This window comes from Notamacropus eugenii, chromosome 2 (assembly GCF_028372415.1).
Source record: "Notamacropus eugenii isolate mMacEug1 chromosome 2, mMacEug1.pri_v2, whole genome shotgun sequence".
Lineage (NCBI taxonomy): Eukaryota > Metazoa > Chordata > Mammalia > Diprotodontia > Macropodidae > Notamacropus > Notamacropus eugenii.
The window spans coordinates 58,605,970-58,630,304 of record NC_092873.1 but is presented as its reverse complement, the minus strand read 5'-3'; the positions used below and the strand labels follow the sequence as shown (position 1 = coordinate 58,630,304).

At 53.5% G+C, this 24,335-nt stretch overlaps 1 protein-coding gene across 9 annotated transcripts in view; it reads left to right on the top strand.

Moving 5' to 3' along the window:
- The window catches only part of ARMC9 (armadillo repeat containing 9), a 144,291-nt gene that overhangs the window by 115,069 nt on the left and 4,887 nt on the right, over positions 1-24,335 (top strand). For 2 of the 9 annotated variants that reach the window (XM_072637440.1, XM_072637437.1), the window contains 5 exons: positions 1,031-1,152; positions 10,836-10,959; positions 14,672-14,900; positions 16,703-16,875; positions 19,222-19,716. In XM_072637440.1, coding sequence (XP_072493541.1) covers positions 1,031-1,152; positions 10,836-10,959; positions 14,672-14,900; positions 16,703-16,875; positions 19,222-19,282 — 709 coding nt within the window. In that variant the 3' untranslated portion in view covers positions 19,283-19,716. Of the gene's footprint in view, positions 1-1,030; positions 1,153-2,673; positions 5,498-10,835; positions 10,961-14,671; positions 14,901-16,702; positions 16,876-18,450; positions 18,594-18,955; positions 19,717-21,656; positions 24,221-24,335 lie in introns of those variants that run through there. The other 7 variants (XR_011973260.1, XR_011973261.1, XM_072637438.1 and 4 more) reach the window with 7 other exon arrangements.

Below are 24,335 nucleotides of genomic sequence, written 5' to 3'. Positions count from 1 at the left end.
AAGCTAAACAGCCACTTGTGCCTCCAATCAGCCCAGACCTTTAGCCTTTAATGCCACAGAATGAAATGAAATGGAATAAGCAACAAACAAACCCATAAAATGTCTCTCTGTGTTTCCCTTCAGGCCTGCCTCACTCTTACCATCTTTGACTCTTTCATTTTCTTCCTCCCTGCCTCCTTCCTTCCTTCCTTCCTTCCTTCCTTCCTTCCTTCCTTCCTTCCTTCCTTCCTTCCTTCCTTCCTTCCCTCCTTCCTTCCTTCTTCCTTTCCCCTTCTTTCCCTTTTTTAATGTGGGTGTAGTCCGTGTGAAGACAAGTCTGGTTCTGCTGATTTCCTCCTGCATTCTCCCCTGTCAGTCTCTCCATAGCTCCCTGTGGGCTTCACACTTGGGATGCTTCATGGCACCATGATGTTCCATCCCATTTGTTTGGCCCCTCCCCCACTGGATCATATGGGCTGTTCCTGGCCTTGCATGACTTCCATTAGAGCAGCATGCAGATCTCAGCCTGTCCTTGCCCACCCATCCTAGGCGACTCCTCCACGGTCTTTCAAGAGCCACCCTACTGGAGGCCAGCTTGGCACCCCTGCTAACATAGTGACCACATCCTTTTCTTCCCCTCCTAGCAGACTCCTCTTTTTCTCTGATGTTCCAAATTGGTTACATGCTGTAGCCTGCTCACACCTACCCTGTGCCGTGGCTGATACCACTTTGGTACCCCCTTGTAATTCTCTGGAGATTGTTGTCATGCCCCACAGCAGCACCAGTAGGATGCTGGTCTGGAAAAGACAGGCCTTTGTCTCCATGGGCACTTTGACCCAACCCCCTCTCCTCCTTCTGACCGGCTCTGGGCCCGACTGACTGTCCATCTAGACTGTCCCCAAGATACAGAAGGCTCTAAACTGGAGTTGAGATCTGCTCTTAAGGCACTTGTTTGGGGACACCTCAGAGAGCCATGGTTGGCCAGCATTGGCTCCTACCAGCTTAGCTGGATTTGTTGCTTACATGTTTGTTTTTTTGTCTATTTCTCTAGGCTGGAAAATGATTTCATTTCTCCTTGTGCAGCCCACCCCATGCGAGGCAGCTCACTCCAGGCCCAGCCAGGCCCTCGGCCCCCAACCCGCAGTGGAACCAGGTCCAGCACCTCTTCTGCATGTAAGGCTTTTGAGAAAATGGCACTGCCAGGGTGTGGGAGGTCAGAGAGGGGCCAAGTAGGCCAACTTGGGGTGGGTAGATGGTGGTCCACACCTAGTGTTCATAGTTCCTGACTCTCAACCAATCCCCAAACATTCATTCAAGAAGTAGACATTAAGTACCTCCCTTGTACCATACAGATCAACTGATATGTAATCTGTATTCCATATCAGTTTAATATCTATTTTTTTTAAAGGCAATGTGATGGGATAGGGAAAAAAATTGACTTGGGAACCAAGAGGCCCAGGTTATCGTCCCCACTCTATTATTCATTTAACCTCTTTCTGTTTTTCCTTCTTCCTTTCACTTTCTATAAAATAAGAGTTGCACAAAATAATCTCATCCTTGTGGATCAGGAAGGACAAAACATCTGTTCTCCTGATGTAACGTCCCTGCAGCCCTAAAATGTTCTGCAAATGTCCAGCAGGTCACCAGCGCACACGCATGTGTTAAGTGCTTGCGTGTGTATTAAGTGCTTTCTGTGGGCCAAACCCTGCAGTCATCTTAGGTCCTTCTGGGTCTTAGGGAGAAATGTCAGGGGGAAGATTTTGGGGTCAGAAACCAAGAGCGATGGAGACCCAGAGTCTCTGTGGTCTCGGAATTTGGCATTTTGGATACTTGGTGCATCTGGTGCATCCAGTTGGATTATGTGGGATCATAAAATATTCTGGGCATCTTCAGTGGGTTTGGAAGTCTCCTTTCATCTGGTCCAGTGGAGGCTGACCATGAGAGAAGGGCTTGTCTTTGTGCACAGAAAATATGCTTTGGATCAGGGGTGTGCCCCACAGGCCTTTCATATCCGTGCGTGGTTATTTTCTTTTCATTTTCCAGAGGAAATGAAAGGCCTTGTGCATGGAGGTAGCCAAGGTTTACTAGACAAGAATCTCATTCCTAACTCAGGGACCTGATTGACTAGAACAGAGGAGGTGAGAGAAGCCAAATTCTAGCATCAGACCCATTGCAGACTTCTATGTACCTTCTTGGTACCAGAAGCGCCTCGAACTTACCCTGCAGGGGTAGGGAAAGATGCTGCCTGATTGCAGAAGCTCTGGGGAGCATCCATCAGAAGGCTGGGGGGTGGATCCAGCCTCATCCTAAGGGGCTCAAGCCCCTGCAAACTTCAGGCTGGCTCTGACTCTTGTTAACTGAGAGGTTTTCAGAGAACTGTCTCATCTCAACCCAAGTGGGCATCATACCCTTGCTGCCTTGGCAGGCAGGGCCATTACAGGGATAATGGCAACATAGATTGATAGAGGACTTGGTGAGCCTCCCTGTCCCCATTTTACAGATGAAGTCATTGAGGCAGGGGAGAGGGTCACATCCTACCATTAATAAATGTCTGAAGTGAGATCTAGACTCAGTCCTTCCGGACTCCAAGCCCAGAGTGCCATCCTCTGGACCGCACTGCCCCTTGTGCTGACACAGTGTAGGCTGAGTGAGTCAGGAGGAGTCATCCAACACACATGCTTTGCTTTATGACAGGGGCCATGCAGAGTACGGGCTTTGGAGTGAGAGGGCCTGGGTTCAAATCCTACCACCAAGACTACCTGTGTAACTTTGGGCAAGTCACTTTATCACCGTTAGACTCAGTTTCCTCCTCTGTAAATTGAAGGATTGGACGAGATGCCTTTGGGATCTTCCTGCTCTAGACTAAGAATCCTATGGAAGCCCTCTGTGCCTCAGTTTCCTCACTTTAAAATGAGGGCAGTTGGGCAGCCAGTGAAGTTCCCACTGGCTCTAGCTTGATGACCCTGCACCAAGTCTTCGTACCTTCATCCCTTCTGTGCCTGCTTCATTCATCCCCAAATCACAGATGCCACAGATGTGGGGAATGTTGAGCCCATTGGAGTTACCTGGAGCTTGGCGGGGAGAGCATCTGTATAAACTTCTCACTGCTGCCAGCTCTCAAACCAGACAGCCGGGTGAGGCCTCTCTGACCAGCCATAGAGAAGAAACATGGCCCTATCTGTGACAGAAACAGAAAGACAGAGGGTGCAAACACTCTGTTAGGGACCCTGAGGAATTCTGGGTCTGGTCTCTGTTCACCCCAGGACTGGATCAGATGGAAACAAGTAGGAACAAATGCCAAGTCCTGCCCTCCAGGTGAAAGCCTCCAGTTCACAAGCCAAGCCTGGGACAAGCCAACAGTGCATCTGAGAAGTTTCGGGGTCTTGGTGACATCTGAGCTCAGTCACAATCAATGCCACAATGTCCCACTCTCTGCAGCCATTTATGAAGCACCACATCACTTTGGTCTAAGGTATTGATCCATCTGGGCCTGGACCCTGTGCCAAGGGCCAGACCCCTTCCTGGAGGGGTCACCCTGCTGGGTGGCATGGATCCAGCCATTCACTACCTTGATCACTGCCCTAGGAGGGGGGGATGTGGTGACAAAGAGCACACTGTCTCTACCTGTCATGACCATACATCCTAACTGGGCAATACCACATAGGCACAGAAGTAAATGCAAGATCATTGGAGGTGGGCATGGGATTGCTTCAAGGAACCCCGGCTCAGCGTGTAGAGGTGTAAATCCCCACCTGTGTCTCCATCGTTAACCATTTAGCCACAAAGCCCTGGGAACGATGGGCCTCGGGAAGCCTGACCAGAAGCAGGCCAAGGTAAAGGCCCCTGAAGTTAATAACCCAGAGCCAAGACAAGGGAAGGCATGGCTTCCAGAGTTCTCCCCAGACAGACGAAAGGTTCGGCCGAGCCCAGAACTCCTGCCTGCAGTACAGGGAGCGCAGTCCAAGGCCTGGTATGGGAGTGTCCAGCCAAGGCCAGTGTCCAGGAAGCCTTGCCTCTGGCTTTCTTTCCTTCTAGTAGGCTCTAACAGGAAGACTGTGTCTCCATGTGCCACAACAGGGCCAGGGGCCTCCCTGGCTTTAGTTATTGCCTGTCCCATTGAGGCCCAAGGCCACCCCCATGGAGGTGAAAGGATTCCTGGTAACCACCTCTCCTTCAGACTGTGCCCCGGGGACATTTCTTACCCCCAACATGGGACTCAAGATGACCCAAGTTTCAAGTGTCCAGTACTATCTTTCCCATAAACCTGATGTTTCTAGAGAAAGAGTTTTGGTCAGGGAAGTGTCAGGAATGGGAAGTAGAGCCAGAGGGCCCATTGCTCGAACACCCTGTTCTTGGAGCAGAAAGTGGCTGGCGTGAAAGAGCATGATTGGACTTTGAGCCAGCTCACCTTGAGGTCTCCCCCTCAGTGGGAACAGCCCAGCCAGGCCAGACCAGAGAGCTCCAGAATTCCTCCCAGGCATGGTCTTTGGGAAGCAGATTGGGAAATGGGCCTGGGTGAGACATCATGGTCACATCTGGGGCTATAGAGGAGCACACCCCCGACCCTGAGGACAACCTCCAGACCCTGAGTCCAAAACACAAACGTGCCCTGTCTGGACCAGCAGCACTCTGGACTCACCAGGAGACCCTCTGGAGAAGGCTCCCCAACCAGAGCATTGCCCATCTTCATGGAGCACTATAACCCTTGACAACAGACCTCTAAACCATCACAGAGGGAAAAGCGGGAATGGACCAACCCCTGTCTTCAGTCTACTCCAGGGACTAGACCTCAGTGAGGTTCATAGTTGGCAGCCTTCTGACCTGGCAACTCTTTGTGGCGGTATCTACGTTGTTACAGAATCCATTGGGCTCTACTTGGCCAATGTCCCCCCATCTTTCAGTGTGTGACAGGCTCAGGGTCCCCCACTTTACTGACATTCTGTTTTATTATTGTGTCTGGTCACCCCAGCATTCATGAATAATCTCACTGTGCCTTCAGGAAAACCAGTTTTAGGCAAATTCTGGAAATGAGCATTTGACTGGGGGACTAACTCCGAGCGATCCTAGGACTAACATCCCAACATCCAGGGAATTGCAAATAGGTTTCCCACCTGGCTCCTCTGGAGAAGCCCAGTATGAAGCATTCACCAATGTTAATGGGATCCATGGGTCCCCTCCCAAGCTCACTTGGCCTTCACAAGAATGCTCAATGCCCAAGAGCATTCTAGAGAAGCAAAACAGGCCTCTGGGCCAGGCTGGATACCCACTCCAAGCAGGGCAACCATGTCCCATGGGAGACCGCATGGAGCAGTCTCTGGAAGGTCACCCCCTGAACCCTCTCTCCTTTGAAGAACACTAGTGGGACCAAGGGCAGTCCCCTAGGATTCAACCCCATGACATTCAAGTGCACTTGCAAGCTCTCTGACCATCAGGAGTCACAGTCACCTCTTTGAAGATGGGCTCTGTCCTTGGGCTGTCTACTTCAGGGATGGTGCAAGGAAGACCAGGAAGAAGCCAGGTTCAAAAGTATTATTACTCCCTGTGACCTGGCTGCAGGTCAGTCACAGACCCTGAGGTCCAGCTCCAGTACAAGCCTACCACCTGGCCTCCCCCGATAGCTGAGAATGTCCTTGGCAGGAGCCCAGAGAAAACCCCGTCAGGACTCTAGCTCCCTCAGTCAGCCACCAACCCCTACAGAATCCTGCCTCTCCCTGAAAGGCTCCCACACCTGCGAGCCCTTATCCACCCAGATCAGGAAGGGCAAAGAGCAAGCAGCCCCTCACAAACTGGTTGAACTGCTCTGTGGACATGCCTGCCTGTTCCCAGGCTACAGGCCTGAATTCCATTCTCTGCCTATTTCCTCATGCCTTACGTGAAATCAGCTTCCCCCTCCCCAGCCTGCCCCAGGCCTGTACCTTCCAATTCTTCTCTTGCCAGCTTGCCTCACTTGGACTCCTGGACTTTATCCTGTGACCAGACTCAGCCGACACTGACTTGGTAGAGGGTTCCTCAAGTAACTCATTCCAGACGCTTATAAAATTGCTTTTTTTCTGTCAAAAGAGGTTTCCTATCTTGTGTTGTAAGAAAGAAACAAGTCCCATGAGCTCTCTTCTCTGACTTAGGGGACTGAGCCCACTCTCTCCCTGCTCTGATGTTCCAGAATCACAAGAGCTCCTTGTGCCCCCATTGCCCTCTCCTGTGTGATGGGGCTTGCAGTCACCTCACTGGGAGCTGAACTTTTTAGAGATTCCCACATATTCAAGTGGGGACTTCTTTTTTCCATCTAGAATGACAGAAATCTGTAGCTCAGAGGGATGCTTTGGAAGTTAGGGAATCAAACTCCTGACCCAGTGAACAGTTCCCCTGTATCCCAGAGGCAGGCCATCCCATCACTGAAAAGGTCTTCCTTCTCCTCAGCTGCAGCCTGTCCTCCTGGGACTCATGCCCAACACTTCCATTTCCCAGCCCCACCCCACCCAACTATATAGAGTAAATTGAATTTCCATTTGGGGTCAAAGGACTCTTGTGACTGTCCTTCCCACATTCCAGCCATGCCAGCCTGTTCCTTGGCATGATTTCCTAACTCCTCCTTCCCCAGGGCTTTGGCTTCTACCTTGAATGGCTTCCTCTTCCCTCTCCCACCCCTCCTTCCAGGACCTCTGCAGTAGTAAAGGGAGGCCATGAGAGTGAGGAAGCGCCTTGTGACCCCAGACACTGGCAGCCAAACCAGGATGTCCGGCAGCCCTCTGCCTCACCGCCATGGCCGGTCATCAGCATGGGCCACAGCTTCTCTTTTGGTCAATGACATCCTTGGCATCTGTGCCTAGCAGTGGAGTCTCTGGGGACATAAAGAAAAGTAAAAATAATTCCTGTTCTCAAGGAAATCACAGTCTAGTAGGGAAGAAAACATGCCAGAAAGAAATGTACAGAAAAACTAAATACAAGAAAATTGGGACTCTAGGGAGGGGGCAGAGCCAGGATGGTAGAGATAAGGTAGAGACTGCCTGAGCACTCCCACACTCCCCTCCAAACAGCTGTAAGGAACGCCTCTGGAGGGGCAGCCATTTGGTCATGTTCTTTGCAGATTGCCTTCTAGAATGACTGGATCTCTTCACTAGTCTGACAACAGTTTATTAGTGTTTCTGTCTTCCCCACCCCACAGCCCTGAGCATTGACCATTGAGGCAGCTAGGTGCTGTGGACAGAATACTGGGCATGGAGTCAGGAAACCTGAGTCCAAATCCAGTCTCAAACGCTGAGTGACCCTGAGCAAGTCATTGAAGCTGTACTTGCCCTAGTTTTCCTGTCTGTAAAACAGAGATGATAGCACCTATCTCCCAGGGTTGTTGCTGCAGGGATCAAATAAGATGCTAATTGTCGAGTGCTCAGCGCAGGGCCTGGCACATAGTAGGGGCTGCATGAGCATTAGGTTTTCTCAATGCTGCTCCGTCTGATTATATATCAGCGTGCCTGTCTTTCCACAGCCTCACCAAAGTTGCTCGTCTCTTCTTTGTCCTTGCCTTCGGACCCTGCTTGCAGGCTTGTTTTGGATTGCTTTCTCTTAGGATTTAGATTTTTCTGGGTGCATTTCTTCTTTTCAGAGACATCCATTCATAACCTGCTTGGGCATGGCTTTTGGTTCCTTGTACGCATCTGTTCGTGTGTCTCTCCCTCTCGGATAATAAACAGAGAGATGTGTTCCGAAGATCTTTTCCCCAGTTGCCTGCTTCCCATCCCTAGTTTCTATGGGGGCACTTTAGGAAAGGCCTGTGGCATAATGGTCCAGCCTCTGAACCCTTCTCTCTTCCAGGCTTCACCATGGCACTCCCATTCCCTAGGCTCGCACCCTGAGCCATCCCCACCTCCTCATTCTCTATCCCTTTCTCCTCGCTCCATAGTCAGTCTGCTCAGTCAAGGCCTGTAGAGTTTCCCTGTACAGCATCTCTTGGATGCTCCCTCTCCTGGTGCAGCCCCTCATGCCCTCTCACCTGGACTGTTGTGACAACCCATGGGAGGGTCTGCCCTCACTCCAGTCTGCCTCCACTCAGCTGCCACACAGAGTTCCCACAATTCTGATGGAATCTCCTGACTTACATGTACATTCGGTGACTTCCAGTGAATCTGATCGCCCTTCACCTTCCTTGTTGTAGACCTTACTCTCCATCATCTATCATGTGACCCAGTGGCGCTGGTCCCCAGGCCATCCCCTATCCCTGGAACACTCTCCCTCCTCATCCCTGCCTCCTGGCTTTCTTCAAGTCCCAGCGAAAATTCCACCTTTTACAGGAAGCCTTTCCCAGCCGCCCTCAATGGTAGCACCATCCCTCAGATGCCGCCTTCCCTTCACCCTGCACAGATCTTGTCTGACCCGTCTGCTATGAGCTCCTTGGGGCAAGGATTGTTTTTGCCTTTATTATCCCCAGCACTTAGCGCAGCACTTGTATGCAAGAAGTGCTTAATAGATGCTGACTGACTTAGCGACTTGGATAGAAGATGGCTCTTGAAGGGGCCCAAGGACTCCAAGAAAGAGATGAGGCCAAGCAGTGGCCCCCCACTGGGGCAGGGCTCTAGGGGCCCTGTAGGCCCCTGGAAGCTCAGGTTCTCGCCCAGGCTCATTCTTTCCTTCAGTCCTGGACCGTTCCAAGTCCTTCTGAGGGTGCTGCAGGGCAAACACCACCAGGAGGCCTTATCTTCCACTTCAGAGCCTGCCCCAACTACCTTTCAGGGAAGGACTCTTCCAGACTTCACCATGGTGGCAAGAGGTCTGGGGTCGGGGGAGACACGGAGGCCCCCTCAACATGTTGAACGTAAGGTCTGGAAAGTTGTGAAGGGTCGAACATTCTCTGCCAGATAGGAAGAAGCAGTGGCAGGTGCTTGAGTAAGAGGGTGGCATGTCCAGCGCTCCACTTGAGGAAGATTTGTGGGTGGGTGGAGATGGGAGAGATTCGGGTCAGAAGACCAATTAGTGGGTTGTGGCAGAAGTCCAAGCAAGGCATAATGGGAACCTGAACTGGGGAGCAGGGCATGGGATGTGGCAGGAGGGGATGGGCCAACTTGGGAGCTGAGGCTGGCTCCCAAGGCCAGGGTTGGAGAGAGGAGAGAAGGAACATGGGATCAAAATGCAGGGGAACAAGGCAGAGAATAATGAAGGGCAGTTGGAGCCCAGGAGCCCGTGGGACCAATGAGTGACCAGTAACTGATGCTAGATCTGGCCCTGAAAGGGACTTTGTATCCTGAGTCTGGCCCCTCTTTTTACATGTGAGGAAACTGAGTCACACAAGAAGTCTCAGGCAGGATTTGAACTTGGGTCTTCTTGAGTCATCATTATCAATGAACTGGGAATGTTATCAGGATGAGCAGGTTTGGGGAAAAGCTTGGGAATTCCATGCTGACCTGGTGAGTTGGGGGTGCCCTGGGAGCCCCCCCATAGAGCTCCCTCTCCAGTGGGAGGTCAGACGCAGATCAAGATGTTGATTTAGACACAGTGCACAGAGATGGAGGCTGTGGAAGGAGGTGAGATTCCCAGGGACAGACTGGCTGGGTGGAGGTACCACATTCTCTAGTGTGTGAGCCATTGAGCCAGGGTCAGGAAGCTTCAGTCTGAGCAACGACTCTGCCACTCACTGCCTCAGTTTCTTCATCTGTAAAATAGGCAAGCTAATGTCCCTCCCTACTGCGTCTGTGATCTCAGTATCAGCTTAGGGATCACTACCCAAGGCTTATCTCTGTTTCCTCCTTTGCACCATCTTTGGAGGTCTTTATCTTTCCAGATCAGCATTCCCAGGGAAATTATGTATCTGAAGAGCAGGAATCTGGCCCCCTCCCCACCCCACTCCCTGTTGACACATCAAACACTGAAATGGAAGGCACCCTGGGGCCTGTGCTTGGGTCCTAGATGCCCTTCCAGTGACCTGAGTGACTTGGACAACTTTTCAGTCTTGAGAAGGTGACTGGGCCTCTTATGTGCTCACTGGCCTCCTTGTTTTACTTGGGGGCCTCAGCCCTTCTTATCTGGCTGTGGAGCAGATTGGACTGGATGAGCCTGATCTCCTATTGGGCCCTCATCTTCTAGAGGAAGACCCAGCCTCAACTGGCTGATCAACCCTCAGACAGTGCTGAGTCCTAGCTTCCCTTCACAGGTTAGGATGCCTTACCAGATAATCTGGGAAGCTCCCCAGTGTGGATGTAGGAGTTGAAGCAAAAGCATTCTACTGAAAGGAATTGACCCCCTCATGTGAGCCCACATGAGCAGCCTCCTTGGACCAGCCCCCAGCTTCCCCCGGAGGTCAGACATTGGGCCGGGGCCCTTGTGTCCTTCATGGACCACATGGGGCCAACCTCTAGGGCCCCCCAAGGTTTCCGGGCTTTTTCAGACTTTTTTTTCTGAAAGGGGAAGAGTAAAACAGGGGTGCTTTAGTCAGGAGAAATATTCTGCTGTCAGCCAATCAACAATCAATTGAAAATCAGTAATGATTTTCATTCATTGACCAGGGCCTGAAGCTTGAGCATCCTTTGACTTGTCCAAGGATCACTCAGGCAACAACCATTTATTAGGGTCTCCTGTGTGGCAGGCACTGTGCTGAGAAGCCTTGGGGATCCCAAGAAAGACAGAAGATAGTCCCTGCCCTCAGGAGGGAGGCCACATGCAAACAGACTGTGCATCCCCAGCAGAGGGAAGGGGCCAGGAGAGGCCCTTGAACCAGGAGAAGAGCAGCCTGTGCAAACAGCAAGGAGGGGGAGGGGACGCCCCAGTCCGAGGGGGTGCAGATGGTCCAGACTGAGGGGTCCGAGGACAGTGTCTTACAAGATCGCAAAAGCCCAACTTAGCCTTGAAATGTTTTCTGTCTTCCCCTACAGCCTTCAGCACGGAACCCTACAAGCTGTTTGCCTTGCCCCAGCGGGAAGGCCAGCATGTTCTTTCAGCCCATGAGCCCAGCCAGGGGGAGCCAGCCCAAAGCCAAGCAGACAGACAGCCCAACAGGTAGGAGTCAGAGCCCAGGACCAGGAAGGAGCTCTCTTCCCTCTGGGCCTCAGTTTCCACCTTTGTAAAATGAGAAGATTGGGCTTGACCACTGAGTTTCCTAGTTCCCCATCCTTGCTCCTATGAAATTCTCTGGCAGCCCCCAAGGCCATCCCTGCTTGCCCTCAAGTGGCTGCCCATGTCTCTCTGTGGTCCATTCCCTCAGAGGCTGAGTGGAAAAGGAGACATCCATAGGGATACCCTGGCCTAGTCCAGGCCACCAGCCACAAGGGGAGCTGGCAGAGGGGGAATCTCATGTGTGTGTGTGTGCATGTGCATGTATGCGTGTGATGCACTTTCCCGCTGACCCTCCGTAGGCTGTGTGCACCATGGGCCATCACCCTGAGGGTGGGGGGCTTCTAAGGAGCCAGATGGGAACGTCCACCACATTACCACATAGCGAGCTTTAAGAGAAAGAGACCCTGTGTATCACTCTTCCATCATCCCAAATGAAAGCTGACTGGGCCCAGGTTTGAGTGAGGCTACTGCCAGCCTGAGCACATGATTGGTGCCTCCTGAGAGCTCACCTCCACACTATCTTCCAGTTGAAGGTGGGGCCTGGGGCTCCTTGTATGTCCATTTAATTCATGTAAAAATTCACCTTTGTTGTTCTGTTGTTTCACGCTCTCTGTGGCCCCGTTGGGGTTTTCTTGACAGATACTGGAGAGGTTTGTCATTTCCTTGTCCAACTCATTTGACATGAGAAAACTGAGGCAAACAGGGTAAAATGACTTAACCCAGGGTCACCCAGCTAGGAAGTATCTGAGGCTGGATTTGAACTCAGAGAGCACCACCTGGCTGCCCCCAAATTTACATGGCCAAGCTTCAAGTTGGGTTTTCCACTGAAGTCCCTGTGTCTGGAGGAGTTCTTCAGGGGCTCCCCCCATGAGAAGATGCCACAGTGGGGAGGAACCAGGGAAGCTCATTCTGGGAAGCTGTTTTACCTTCCCTTGTGTTTCCAGTGCCTGACATATAGTAGGTCTTCATGAATGCTTCTTCTCACTTTCCTCTTTGGCCATCCCAGTTCAGACCCCATCTTGTCATACCAGGTCGATGGTGGTTGCCTTCTCGTGGATCTTGCTCTTGACCTCTCCCCTCTATGCCATCCTGCAGGGCCTAGTGCACCGCTCCATCTACACAGAGAACCTTGGTGGCTGGCCAATGATATGTGTCCTTAGGATCCTGGCCTGCCCCAGTGGGGCCCCAGCCTCCCCTCCACATCTCCTTGTCTGTCTCCCACCCCCATCTCTGTGATTTTTTGTTCTCCATATCTTCAGTGGACCCCCTGTGCCAGAAAGCCTTTTCGGAATGCCCTCCCTTGCCAGTGGAAATGGTCTCTGCTGGACCCTGGGCGCCCTGCCCTCATCTTTGGTCCCCAGTTAGTTGGTTCAGGGTCCAGGTGTACTGAAGCCTTGGCCCTGAGAACAGCGGAGAGGAAACTGTTCTCTCTAAACCTCATGGTCCTTTCAAGGTCAAAGGCATCTCCAGCCCCTGTGTGGGCCCCAGACCCCCAGCATCCCCTGAAACACTGGGAAGGGTCCAGACACCACAGAGCCACCTGGTACCCATCAGTTGTGACTGTGCCCAAACCCAGCTGTGTCTCTATCTTCTGGGGGAAACTCAGCACAGACATGAGCACGAAGATGATGGTGGACCCAGGCTTTACCTAGTTTGGCCCCTTCATTTTCTAGAAGAGGAAACTGAGGCCTAGAGGAGGAAGTCAGCATGACATAGTGAAAGGGAGCCTTGAATTTGGAGTCAAAGGACCTGGATTCAAATTCTGACCCTGTTCTAAGATATGTTCTTGCCTTCAAGGAGTTTACATTCTACTCAGGGGACACAACATGGACACGGATGACACAAGATAATTTGAAGAAGGAGAAAGCGCTGACAGCAGGGGAGGCTCAGAGAGAACTTAGCATTTGAGCCTAGAAGGAAGGGAAGCATGGAAACATGGAGAGAAGTCCGCGAATGCAGATTTGGGGGAGAGTTTGTAGGAAGCCCTTGGAGCATGGTGGGAGGCCAGTGGAGTGGAGTGGTGCATTCACAAAAGATGCCATTAGGAGGCCAGGCTGGAGAAGTCAATGGCAGGCAGACCGTGGAGGGCCATGAAGCTTGTCGTTTGATGTTGCCATGATAAATGAGGTTTAACATCTCCCAGTGACTTGGATCCAGGCCCAGACAGCAGACTCATCCCATTTGCAGAGCATGCCAAGCCACAGGGCAGGCCAGGAGAGCCCTGGACCCACTCCAGCAAGATGCCTTTCAGTGGGGGCAAATGTCACGTCTAAGGTGTGGTGTGAAAAATCAGCCTCCCAAACAGAAGGGGCAGCACATAGAGAGAGAGAGAGAGAAAGAGAGAGAAGGAGAGAGGGAGAGAGACACAGAGAGAGAGAGACAAAGACAGAGAGAGAGAGGGAGAGAACATGCTCATGGCTACTTTGCTGAGTCAGCAGCTGGATATGGGCCAAAAAGCCCAGGATCAGGGGCCATTGAGGATTCCTCTGGAGCACAGTGTCATCTGACAGTTTGACCCTCTGAAAGACTACCTGTTTTTGAGTTCAAGGCTCACCTCTGACACTGATTACTTGGATGACCCCAGGCCTCTGAGGTCCCTTTGTGCTTGGCCCAGAGCTGCAAACAGCCTCTGTGGAGGTGTGAACACTCGAGGGGTGATGTCAGGCCTTGCAGTCTGTCCTCTGAGAGACCAAACCAGGCTGGGCAGTGTCTGGAACTGGCTTCACAGAGCCCAGGCTGACTGGGCTGTCCCCCCACTTTGGCAGTGGCAAAGATGCCCTTCAATCCTGCCTATCCCAGGAGTGCTCTGCAGGAAGAGGCTGGGGGTCCAAGGGGAGAAGGTCCCGGTGCCCAGATTGCAAGGTCAGTAAGAAGAATTCAGGACACCCCGTGAACAGGCTGGACAGACACCAGCATCCCCATTGGAGAGGCCCAAGAGGTCCCAGGCCACCAGCTGAACCATGCCCAGTGTGTCACCCAGAGGGGCTTTCCCCTCATCTCTGACCCTGGACCAAGCCCTCCTCACTTGCTTGGGCCTGTCCTGGCCCCTCTCATTGGATGTGTCTCCTGTGCTCAGATGGGCACTGAGAAGTAAGATCCTCCAGGGCAGGGACTCTGTGCCAAACACAGGGCCTGTCACAAAGATCAGTCAGCCAGCATTTATTAAGCACTTACTGTATGCCCTGCCATAAGTGTTGGGGATAAAATGAACACACAAAACCAGAAACAGCCCCTGCCCAAAGGAGGAGGGGGCGGGAGGGTGGGGGGTGAGGGGGGTGTGGTTCAGCATGTAAAGTCAGGACAGACAAGAGAAATAGAAAGGGCTTCGAGGCGCTGACCCTGGAAGGGACTGCTCGAGGGGCTGGGCCAAGGGAAGACCTTCCAGAGGAAGGGAGACTTGGGCAGAGGTGCCCAGGGAGAAGCTGGCAGCAAAGTGTGTCAGGAGCGATAGCATGGGACACAGTCCCACAATGGGACAGCACCTCCCCCCTCATCCTTCCCATTTGGGGATTGAGCCCTAGAAGACATCCTTCCCTGGCTGACTCTTGCACCTCCTGGGGCCACACCAGAGCACAGCTCTCCCCATGCTGGGAGGCGGCTCCAGGGTCCCTGCCCATCCCTCTCCCATTCCCCTATTTCCTCTTTTCCTCATTAGGCATCCTCCAAGTGAGAGGCATCCAGCAGACAAGCTGCCTGGGAAAGCTGGCAGCACAACTCCCTGCCCAGGACCATTGTGGCCACCTGATAAACCTAGGGCCAAATCTGCATTTGAACGCTCTGAAGGCTCGGGTGGCAGGCTAGAGGCCCTGGAACCCCTCAGAGGGTGGGGCCCGAGGAGGAGGGAGGCATTCCCAGCCATGGAGTGGACTAAAGGCAGAGAAGAGGTGGGACAGCTGAGAGCCCTCCAGGGCCTGGAGGCCACCGGGGAGTTCCCAGCCTTTGCCCTGGGGAGCAGGAGCTTCTGAGAGAGGACCCGGACCCCCTATCCATCCCCCACCCTCCAGGACCCCTTCTCCTCCATCTCCTGCCCCCGAAGGAGCCCCCCCCAGGTCCTCCCGAGGGCCCACAAGGTGAAGGTGTCACATCCACTGTCCCGGGGCAGCCCAGGCTGAGAGATAAATGAGGAACCCGATCCCTCTGGGCCCCCAGAGCAGGGGCTCCCAAAGCCAGGCCTTGGCAGAGAGATCACTCTCCGTTCTTTACCACCCTTAGGGACCTCCACTGTGGCTGCTCTGTCTGTCCCCACCTTCTTTCCCCCTTCTTCCCTCTCTCTCATTCCTCCCTCCTCCCCCTCTTCCTCCCCATCCCCCAACAGTCCTTTTGTCTTTAGACATTGCGTCTCTCCCATGTGACTGCTCAGCCTGGCTCAGCAAGGGTCCAGGAGGATGGGGGAAGCAGTGGCCTCGGAGCTTCTGTCCCCTCGGAGAGCCTCGGTCCCTTTCTCTTCCAAAGGGGAGTTTGGTGAGGATGAGGGTCCTGAGCTCACCTCCTAGCACTCCTGAGTGGAGCCACCCTTCCAGGGAGAGCAGGACCCAGGGTCCAAGCTAGATCCACAAGGGCCAGATGAAGAAAGGAAGTGACTGAGATGAGAGAACCACAAGCCTAGGTGGTCCCACAGGGAGCCAACTTAGGCAGGATTTGAACCCAGGCCCTTTCCTCTGTACCATGAGGTTTTCATGTGACCAGATCAGTTCCACTTTCTCAGCTTGACCCTCTGTGTGATTAGGAATGACAGGGGAGCTAAGAGTAGAGAAGGCCTCAGGTGTTCAGAGGCTGTTTCCTGGACCTGCCTGATCAGTGGCACCAGGGACATGCTGCAAGGAGCCATGTTTTTATCCACATCAGTGCTCCCTCCACACACCAAGCTGAGCTCTTGTTCATGAGGAGGAGAGAGGATCTGTGACCCAGGCTGTGAGCCCCACCCATGGCCTCCTTTCTAGGCAGTCTTGCTCCCTCCCGTCCTCCCGTGCCTCTGGCACAAACCCTTCCCAAGCCAGATCAGTCCTTTTCCCTCCTCCTCCTCCTCCTCTTCCAGGACCTTCTGTAGCTGACCCTCCTAAGTGAGGCAGCCCCAGTGCGCTGTGGCTCTGGTCAAGGGGCACCTCTGCAGTGATGAAGGTAGACTTTGGCAGGTGCTGCCCACTGTCCTCATGGACCATGCTCGAGGTCCCTGGGCCTCCATGTGGCGGGGCCTGGTCAGTCTCTGGACCTTTCTGAGCCTTAGTTTCTCCATCTGTAAGCTGCATCACTTGGACGAGTCAACCCCTAAGGCTCCCTCCAGCTCTTACCTCTGGGATTCTGTGATCCCTTGGAGCCTGCCTTAATTCTAGGAGATTGGCCTTGGGGTCTGCACACCTAGTCAGTCTGCATTTACTGATGCAAGGCACTGCTCTGGGCCCTGCCCTTGACAGGGTGGGGTTTTTTAATCCCCCTGGTTCCAGAGCATTCTCTCCACTGCCCTCCCCAGTTTTACTCAGCTTTTCCCACGGTGCCTGTGGTCACCCAAGGTCGTCCCTGGAAGACACACTTACTGAGCTCTCCCAGAAGTCCCAGGGGTAGGGGTGTGGGCCATGGTGGATGCCAGGGTCCTTGTTACCAGGCCAGGCCCCAATGCTGAAGCAACCCCTCAGCCTTCTCCTTCCTGGCCTCTGCCAGCCCTGACCAGAAATGCTCAATGTCGTTGTAGAGAATTCAGCGCAGCCTTCACCAGCAAGCCCCGGATCCCCCGCACCCCCGATTCACATGGCCTGAGTCCTCGGAAGGCCAAGACCCCAGCCATCGCCCCTCAATTTTCTCACTCAGGGCCCCAGCAGACCGGCCGGCCCAGCTCCACAGGCTCTGCTGTGAGGGGCAGGCAAAGTAAGTAGCGGCTTCCCCTGCCATCCTGCATGGCTCCTCAGACCCCAGACTATCAGAGCAAGAGGATTCTGAGGAGGGTCTGGGTCAGCCCCCTCAAAGTACATGTGGGGAAACTGAGGTTGGGCGAGGAGAAGGAGACTTCTCAGCATCATACAGTGAAATACTTTAAATGGTCCCTGGGAGCCTGCATGGCACATCATTTTATGCTCAATTAAGTGCCTACTACATGCCAAGCACTGGGCTGGGGGAAGAAACAAAGTGACCTTAGCTAGTAGGAATTAGCAGTGTTGGCGGCCTGGAAGGGCCTCCCGGAGGAGTACAGTCTGGAAGGAAGGAGGGAGGGAGGGCACTCCAGGTTGGAGGGGACAGCCTGGGCAAAGGCATGGAGATGGGAAATCTCCTGCCTCCACCCCCAGGACTGCCAGGAAGAAGATGGAGGGTTAGAGGCATTGGAGAGGGAGCTGGGGAGTGGGATTTTATTTGGTGCTGGAACATCTGTGTTTGGGCCAGCTCGATGTGAAAAGCCACAGAGGCCGAGGCGGAGGCCTGGGCTTCCTTTGCCAAGGGATGCTGCTGATCTCATGGTTGGGTGTTGACCCCCTGCCCCCAGGCTGTGGGTGTTGGGAGACTTTGCCCTGGGGTAGCCCTGCAGCCTTCCCCTTTGTTGACCTGAGGCTCCGTCTGGCATTTCCTATGACAGGGGTCCTGGTCCCCTCTCAGCAGGAGTGTGTCCATGCTGGCATCCGCTCCCTTGTGCTCCCTGGAACAGCCTGGAGGCCCAGAGGAAGCTGTGGGAGGAAGGGAGGCCAGAGCAGCCTCCAACCTTTGCTTTTCCAGGCCAGGCACTAAGCAATAAAAATCCCAACGTGAGGACAGCAGTGATCCCTGACCTGGTGCTCGCCTGGTCAGTGGAAACCCGGGTAGGACACTGAAGCCTCCACGCTGAGGAATGGGGCGGCCCCCTTCCCTTTCCCTCCTCCCTGATTCTACCCCACTCCTTCCGTTCTGCACACTTTTACTGCCTTCCTGCCGTGAGCAGAGAGAGCGAGGGGATCCAGCATCGTGAGAAACACAGCCCTGCCCCCCGCAGTCAGTGCCTGATAGGTGCCTGTGGAAGGAATCCCATCTCCGCTCCTCTCTCGCATGGCCCTCGGTCAGTCAGTCAGCAGGCATTTCTTAATAACCACGGACCCTCAGGCTTAGCCAGTAATCCAGAGAGCCTCAAAATCCTAGAATTAAAAGGCCAGAGTAGCCAGGGGTTGTAGGCACTTTGGAGGCTGGAAAGGAGCCTCGACCCTATAAAACTGCCCCGGCCACCCCAGGCTCTGCCCCACGGTCCTCCGCTATCCAGATGGAGCCCCACACCAGAATGGCCTGCAAGTGATTCAGGACTCCCATCACAGAGATGATGAGACCTAGGGAACTAGACTGGGAGTCAGGACCTGGGTTCACATCCCCTCTCTGCACCATAGGCACAGCTCTTCACTGATTTGGGCCTCAGTTTCCTCATTTGTAAAATGAGGACATTGGTCTTGACAGTCTCTGAGGTTCATTCCTGCTCTGTGACCTCTCAAGGGGCCATCATACCAGCTAGCTGTTCCTGACCGAAACAGAGAGGGCTGAAATGTGGGACCCACTGACCAAAGCACAAGCAACATTAGCTCAGCTCAACTCAGCAAGCATGGATTGAGCGCCTACTGTGTGAGGACCACAGTGAGGTGGGCATCAGGGGCCTAGCTCTCTCTAGGGCTCCCCCTCAGGATCCGCTATTAGGGTGTAAACTCCTTGAGGTCAGGGCCTGTCTTTTGTCTCTCTTTGTATCCCCACGGCTTAGCTCAGTGCTTGGCACCTAGTAGGCATTTTAATATATGTTTCTTGAATTGAATCAGCCGGAGGAAAAAACCCCAAACAGCCAGGCCTGCTGGGGAGGGGAGGCCTTCATCATGCCCTGGGCAGCCGAGCTCCCCAGGATCCCTCCTGGGCAGGCCAGCAGTATGACATCCAGGAGGGAGGGCTGGGCTGGCTGGGGATGGGCACCAGGCACTGGACTGAGTGGCTCCTTGTTGCTTCTGTGCTCCAGGCAACCAGTCTTACAGGAAGTGAGGACAGCTCCTGTCCTCAGGCTTCGATAGGCATCCACACTGTGAGAGAGACCAGCCAGCTTCCTGGACCAAGACTGGCAGCTGCTTCGATTGGGTGGTGTGGAGCAGGGCTTTCGGGGGCCTCACTCTGGTCTTTGTGGGGACTCAGCATCAGAGGCCACTAAATAGTGCTAGCCTCCCCATGCCCACCCCAGCACCCAGGCATGTGCAAGCGCACACACTAGATTCTGCTTTCAATTCTTAGTTGTGCCCATCTTGGCCTCTCGGGACAAGCCGCAGGAATCATCTGGAGCCTAGTACGCTGAGACGAAGCTCGGACAGCCCCACGCCTGACTCCCCGGGCCTGGGGTTCATCAGCTTTTCCCACGAGGCCACAGCTTCCCCAGGATTATCCCCCCATCATGCTGTGGGTGCTGCAGACACACCCATCCTGGGGTTAGCTCTGGAGATTTTTCGAAGACTTCACTCTCCCCTTGGAAGGGTGGACACACCCCACAGCCACTGCAGTGTGAGTGGGAAATAAAATGACCCCAGGGAACAAACAGTGGACAATACCCACCCAGCAGAAAGGTGGGGGACTACTGGGGCAGAGCGCTAGCTCCATCATCAAGGATCTGACTTGATGTCCTTTATCTCAAGGGAGGGTCCAGTAGGGGGTGGGAGAAGAGACGGGAGGGCACATCCAAAAATGATCAGTGGAAAACCAACAGGCATTAATAAAGTTCATTTGAGAAGGAAAGCAGGGGGAGTTCTTCCTCCTAAAGCTTCATTTGTACAGTGATTTCCACACGCCCCACCATGAGCCCAGGGGAAGCAGCTCCATGTTTCCACCACAAAGGTTAATTCCTGCCAAGTGTGTTGTGAACCTTGGGCTGTGTGAGGGGAAGCTAGGCTTGGCTTTCTCCTTGGCCTACGCCCAGGAGCAACGCAGAACCCAAATCACCTGCCTTTCCATTTACCACCATTAAGAACAAGAAATCACAAAGGTGGTCCAAAGCGGGGCCATGTTGCAAGGGCTGCCAGTCCCTGGGGTCCCACACCCTCCTCCCCATGGCCCATGGGCCCATCCTACATCATCCCCATCCATCACCACATGTGAGGACTCCCACCCTCAGTGATGAGGAAAAGCCCATGAAATCCCAGCTCAGTCAGAACCACTTTCCCTCGCCTGTGTCTTCCACATTCTCCAAACTCTGTTGTTGGTACCTAAGTGGGCATACACCTGGGTCCCCAGAGGCCCTGCCTGACCCCACCGTAGACCATCTCCTGCTGTCCAGACCTAAGTAACCAATGTCTGCCCCTTCCAGACGAGAGTGCTCCACACAGGGAATCCTCCCAGTCAGGGGAGATGAGGAGGAGCTTGCCAGGTCAGGAGCACATCATGTGCCTGGCTGGCTCCTTCCAAAGGGAAGCACTGGGGGGCTTGTTTTCCTCCCTGGAGACAAGACTCTTGGGACACGTTTGGGATGTGTGTCTCCCAGAATACCCCCTTGGTATATAGGATTACAAGATCCCTTCTGTAGGACCAGTGACCTACTGGGAAAAGCAAACTCAGCTGAGCTCAGGTTCTTCCCTGAAAACACGTCTTCCTATGCTCCAAACTTGGCCTGGTCTCTCCAAAAGGTGCTTAGTGTACAGTAGGCATTTAATAGGTGCTGCTGACTTGGTGGAGAACTGGGGAGACAGATACATGAGCCCCTCCAGCTTTTCTCCTTCCTTTTAACTTGCCCTGAAGCCCCAGCTTGGGGCAGCCTAAACAATACCTGCCTACTCTGGAACAATTGGGACAGAATTTAAAAACAAGGAAAATCCATTGGCAGGAACCAGAACAGCTGACTTCCTATTTTCTTCTCCACTAAATCTGCCAAAGCTGAAGCCATGATACAGCCCAGGGGCTCAAACACACATGCAGCACACACACACACCACATATCACATGTCATACCACACACACACACACACACACACACACACACACACACACACACACACACACACCAACTCTACCAAAGCTCTTGCTTGGTAACCAAATCAGTAGAAGGGGTTGTTTCCTCCTCACTTTGCTTGTCTGTCTGCTCTACAGCCAACATCTTCTCTGGGAGGGAAGGTCACTTTCCAGGGACAGAAGATAATTAGCTTTGAGAGCCTCCTAGAAGCACGCTCAGGATCACTGCTCTTACGGACTTTTCCTGGGCAACCTTGCCCTGAGTGGCCTGTTGGCATTAAAAATCAGAGAAGTCAGTCTTTTGAAAGACCAGGCCTCAGGACAGATGTGCACGCATGTATTTGTGTGTGTCTTTGTGTGTCTGTGTGTGTGTATTCCAAAGAAGGGATAATGGAGACCAAATGAAAGTCAGATGGTACTTTCTGAGACTGGCCTTATAATTAACGTGGTCTGGATTGGTCCAATCCCGGAGGAGTGGGAAGCATCTATGTGGACACCTTCACTCCTTATTTTGTGGGTAGGGGCAGTGTAGACATGTGACTCTTTCCTCTGGTTCTCCTGCAGCACCAGGGGTGGCTGTATGCGGGCCACATAGGCATAGGCCAGGGAGCTATGCTGCCCTTAAGGCAGCCCTTAAGCCCTTCTGTTTCCTACATAGCAGAAGACCACAGACCCACCATCCTGGGACTGAGAAGGACCATGACAGCCACCTAGCCCTACCTTCTCATTTTACAGGAAAAGAAACTGAGACCCAGAAAGGAGAAGGTGACAGGGATAGCCCGTGTCCCCAAAGAGCTGACTTCTACTTGCAGAGATATGTTCATAGATAAATTCAAAGTGCAAAAGAAGTCATTTCAGGACCATGGGAGGAACTGTCATCTCTTGGGGTAAGCTGGAAAGCCTTTGATTGTAACATCTGAACTGAGCCCTACAGGACCTACAGGAGCTGGAGGTGAAGAGGGAGAAGCTGCTGGCCACAGGCACAGCCTGGTCGAAGGCCCAAGGGCTGGAGATGAGACCTCAAATGGAGGGGTGGGAGTGCTAGTGCTGGAGTCTCTCCAGGGAAGAAATCAGGATGGAGACAGAAGAGGGAACCAGCTTGGGAGGTGTCTGTCTGATAAAGAGATGGGAGGTCATATGTTAGATGGTGGGGAGTGGGCTGGAATCAGGAAGATGAAATCTTCCCTCAGGCACTGAGTAGCTGTGTGACCACTATGAACCTCAGTCTCCTTATCTGTAAGATGATTTCTTGACCTCTGAGGCCCCTTCCAGTTCTAATGATGCTATCCGTGAGGGAGCGGGGAGCCAGAGCAGCTTCCAGGGTAGGAGAGTGGCCAGGCAGCCCTGCTTCCTGCGCCCCAAGAAGGGGCCAGGTCACTGCTGGCTTTTAGGAAGTTGATTTTCAGCATCTGCAGCAGCGTCACTAGTTCCTATTGGCATGTGGAATGGGTGCCAACCTTCTTTCCGAGGGATGATGAGAACACCGCCCCTGTCCCGCCCCTCCCACGGCCCCTTCCCCCCAGTCCCTGTCCAAACCCCAGCTTGACATGAATGCGCTTTTGTGAGGCAGCTCTGCCTCGGCCAAGCCACTCACGGGCCGGAGAGGAAAAGCAGAGAATGGGGCATTCAAAGGCGATCATCGCCGTTTGTCCCCATCTCTGGGGCCTGAAGGGGGCTGGCCAACGGGGACCAGGTGAAAGGAGCTGTCCCACTTCTCCCCTCAATGCATGCCCTCCCCTCTCCATGACTCCTCTACTGCTGCCAGGCGCACCAGGACTCCAAGACTCAGCCGAGCTGGCTCTGGCCTCAGCCTCTGGCCTCGGGAGTCCGCACAGGCCAGGGGCTCCACCTATTCTGGCTTTCTCTCCTCCTCTTGTTGGTCTCTAGAGCCTGGGATCAAAGGTTGTTGCTGTTAACTTTTTTAATATGGCCCTACCTTGGTGGAAAGAGAAAAACCTAGGCTCTTAAAGTGGGGGGCAGGGAGTTGTCTCAGATGGAGGCCCAGCCCCAGCTGCCCTGATAGCCCTCAGATTCAAGAAAGGCATTCCCATACATCCACCACACCCATGGCCCTCCCTTCTGCATTCCAGAGTGGAAGGGGGAAATGATGTTTTTAATGCCAGGAGAGCATGCCTTTGGGTGGGTAAGTGAAGATTCCACCCATCTGCTGACCTCCCTGTGCTGGCCAAAGAGAGGGCCATCCAAGGCAGCTCTTGGTAAAAGGAAAAGAATGCTGAACGCCATGAAGAGGGCTCTCTTCTAAGTGAGAGCAACTCCAAGACCCCCACTGATCGAAGAGCTCAGTTCAAGTTCCACCTTGGCCCATGTCACTGTCAGGGTGACCTGGTCAAATCACTCAGCCTGAATTTCTTCCTCCGTAAATGGGGGGATGATGCCTCCCTTACCAAAGAGCAATGAGGAGGCCCAAAGGACCCTAGATGGAAAAGGAACCAGACAGGCCAGCAGGCCCAACCCTGCATTTTACAAATGAGAAAGCTGAAGCCCAGAGAGAAAGAGGGAAGCAGTTTGCCTGAGGTCACTCAGGTAATAAGTGGTCAGGCCCCGATGTGAACACGCACTCTCTCACGCACTCACTCAGTCACTCACTCAGTCACTCACTTACCCTGAAATATCTTTGGCAGAGCAAACATTTAAATCGGTTGCACTGAATCCAACCTAAACAAACGCCTTCATTTTGGTATTTAGAGCCTTTCACGGCCTGGCTCCAAACTCCCTGTTCATAGCCCCATTCATTGCCTTTCCTCAACTTGGACATTTGGGAATGGGCCACCTCAACAGGACACCCCTAAAGCAGGACAGCCTTCACACCTCCTGGGGCCCAGGAGCAGTGGTTGGCCAACCTGACCTTTTCCCAAGTCCACCCCTAAGATCAAAGACAACACATGGGTGTGAATGGGCCCCACCTAGCAGAGAAGCCACCCTCAGACCCTTTGCCATTTTGATGGGAAGAGATTAGATGTAGGGAATGGCAGGGACTAGAGTGGGAAGATGGGGGCCCCGTTGAAAGGAAGGTCTGGGCCAGCCCAGGGGCAGGCAGCTGAGCCCATGAGGAATTCCACTTTTTTCCCTGTTTGTAAGCATATTTAGCAGATCCTTTGGATGCCGGGAGATTCCTCAGCCCTTTCACAGATAAGTCAGATCACATGGATTCCGGAGCAGATGCAATTTCAGATCTTGCCTGCGGTGCCCAGATGCCTGACCAGGAAGGCAGAAAGGAGTCTGTAGGAATTCCACATTCACCTCCCGCTAGCCCTGGACACAACCAAGTTCACACCAAGGTATGACCAGCCTTCTCTGGGCATGGATGTCGCTAGCCCAGGACACAGCTCTTGCCAAATCCCAGAGACTCAGAGTTGAGAGGGACCCCTGGGATCTTCTAGTTCAACCCTCAAC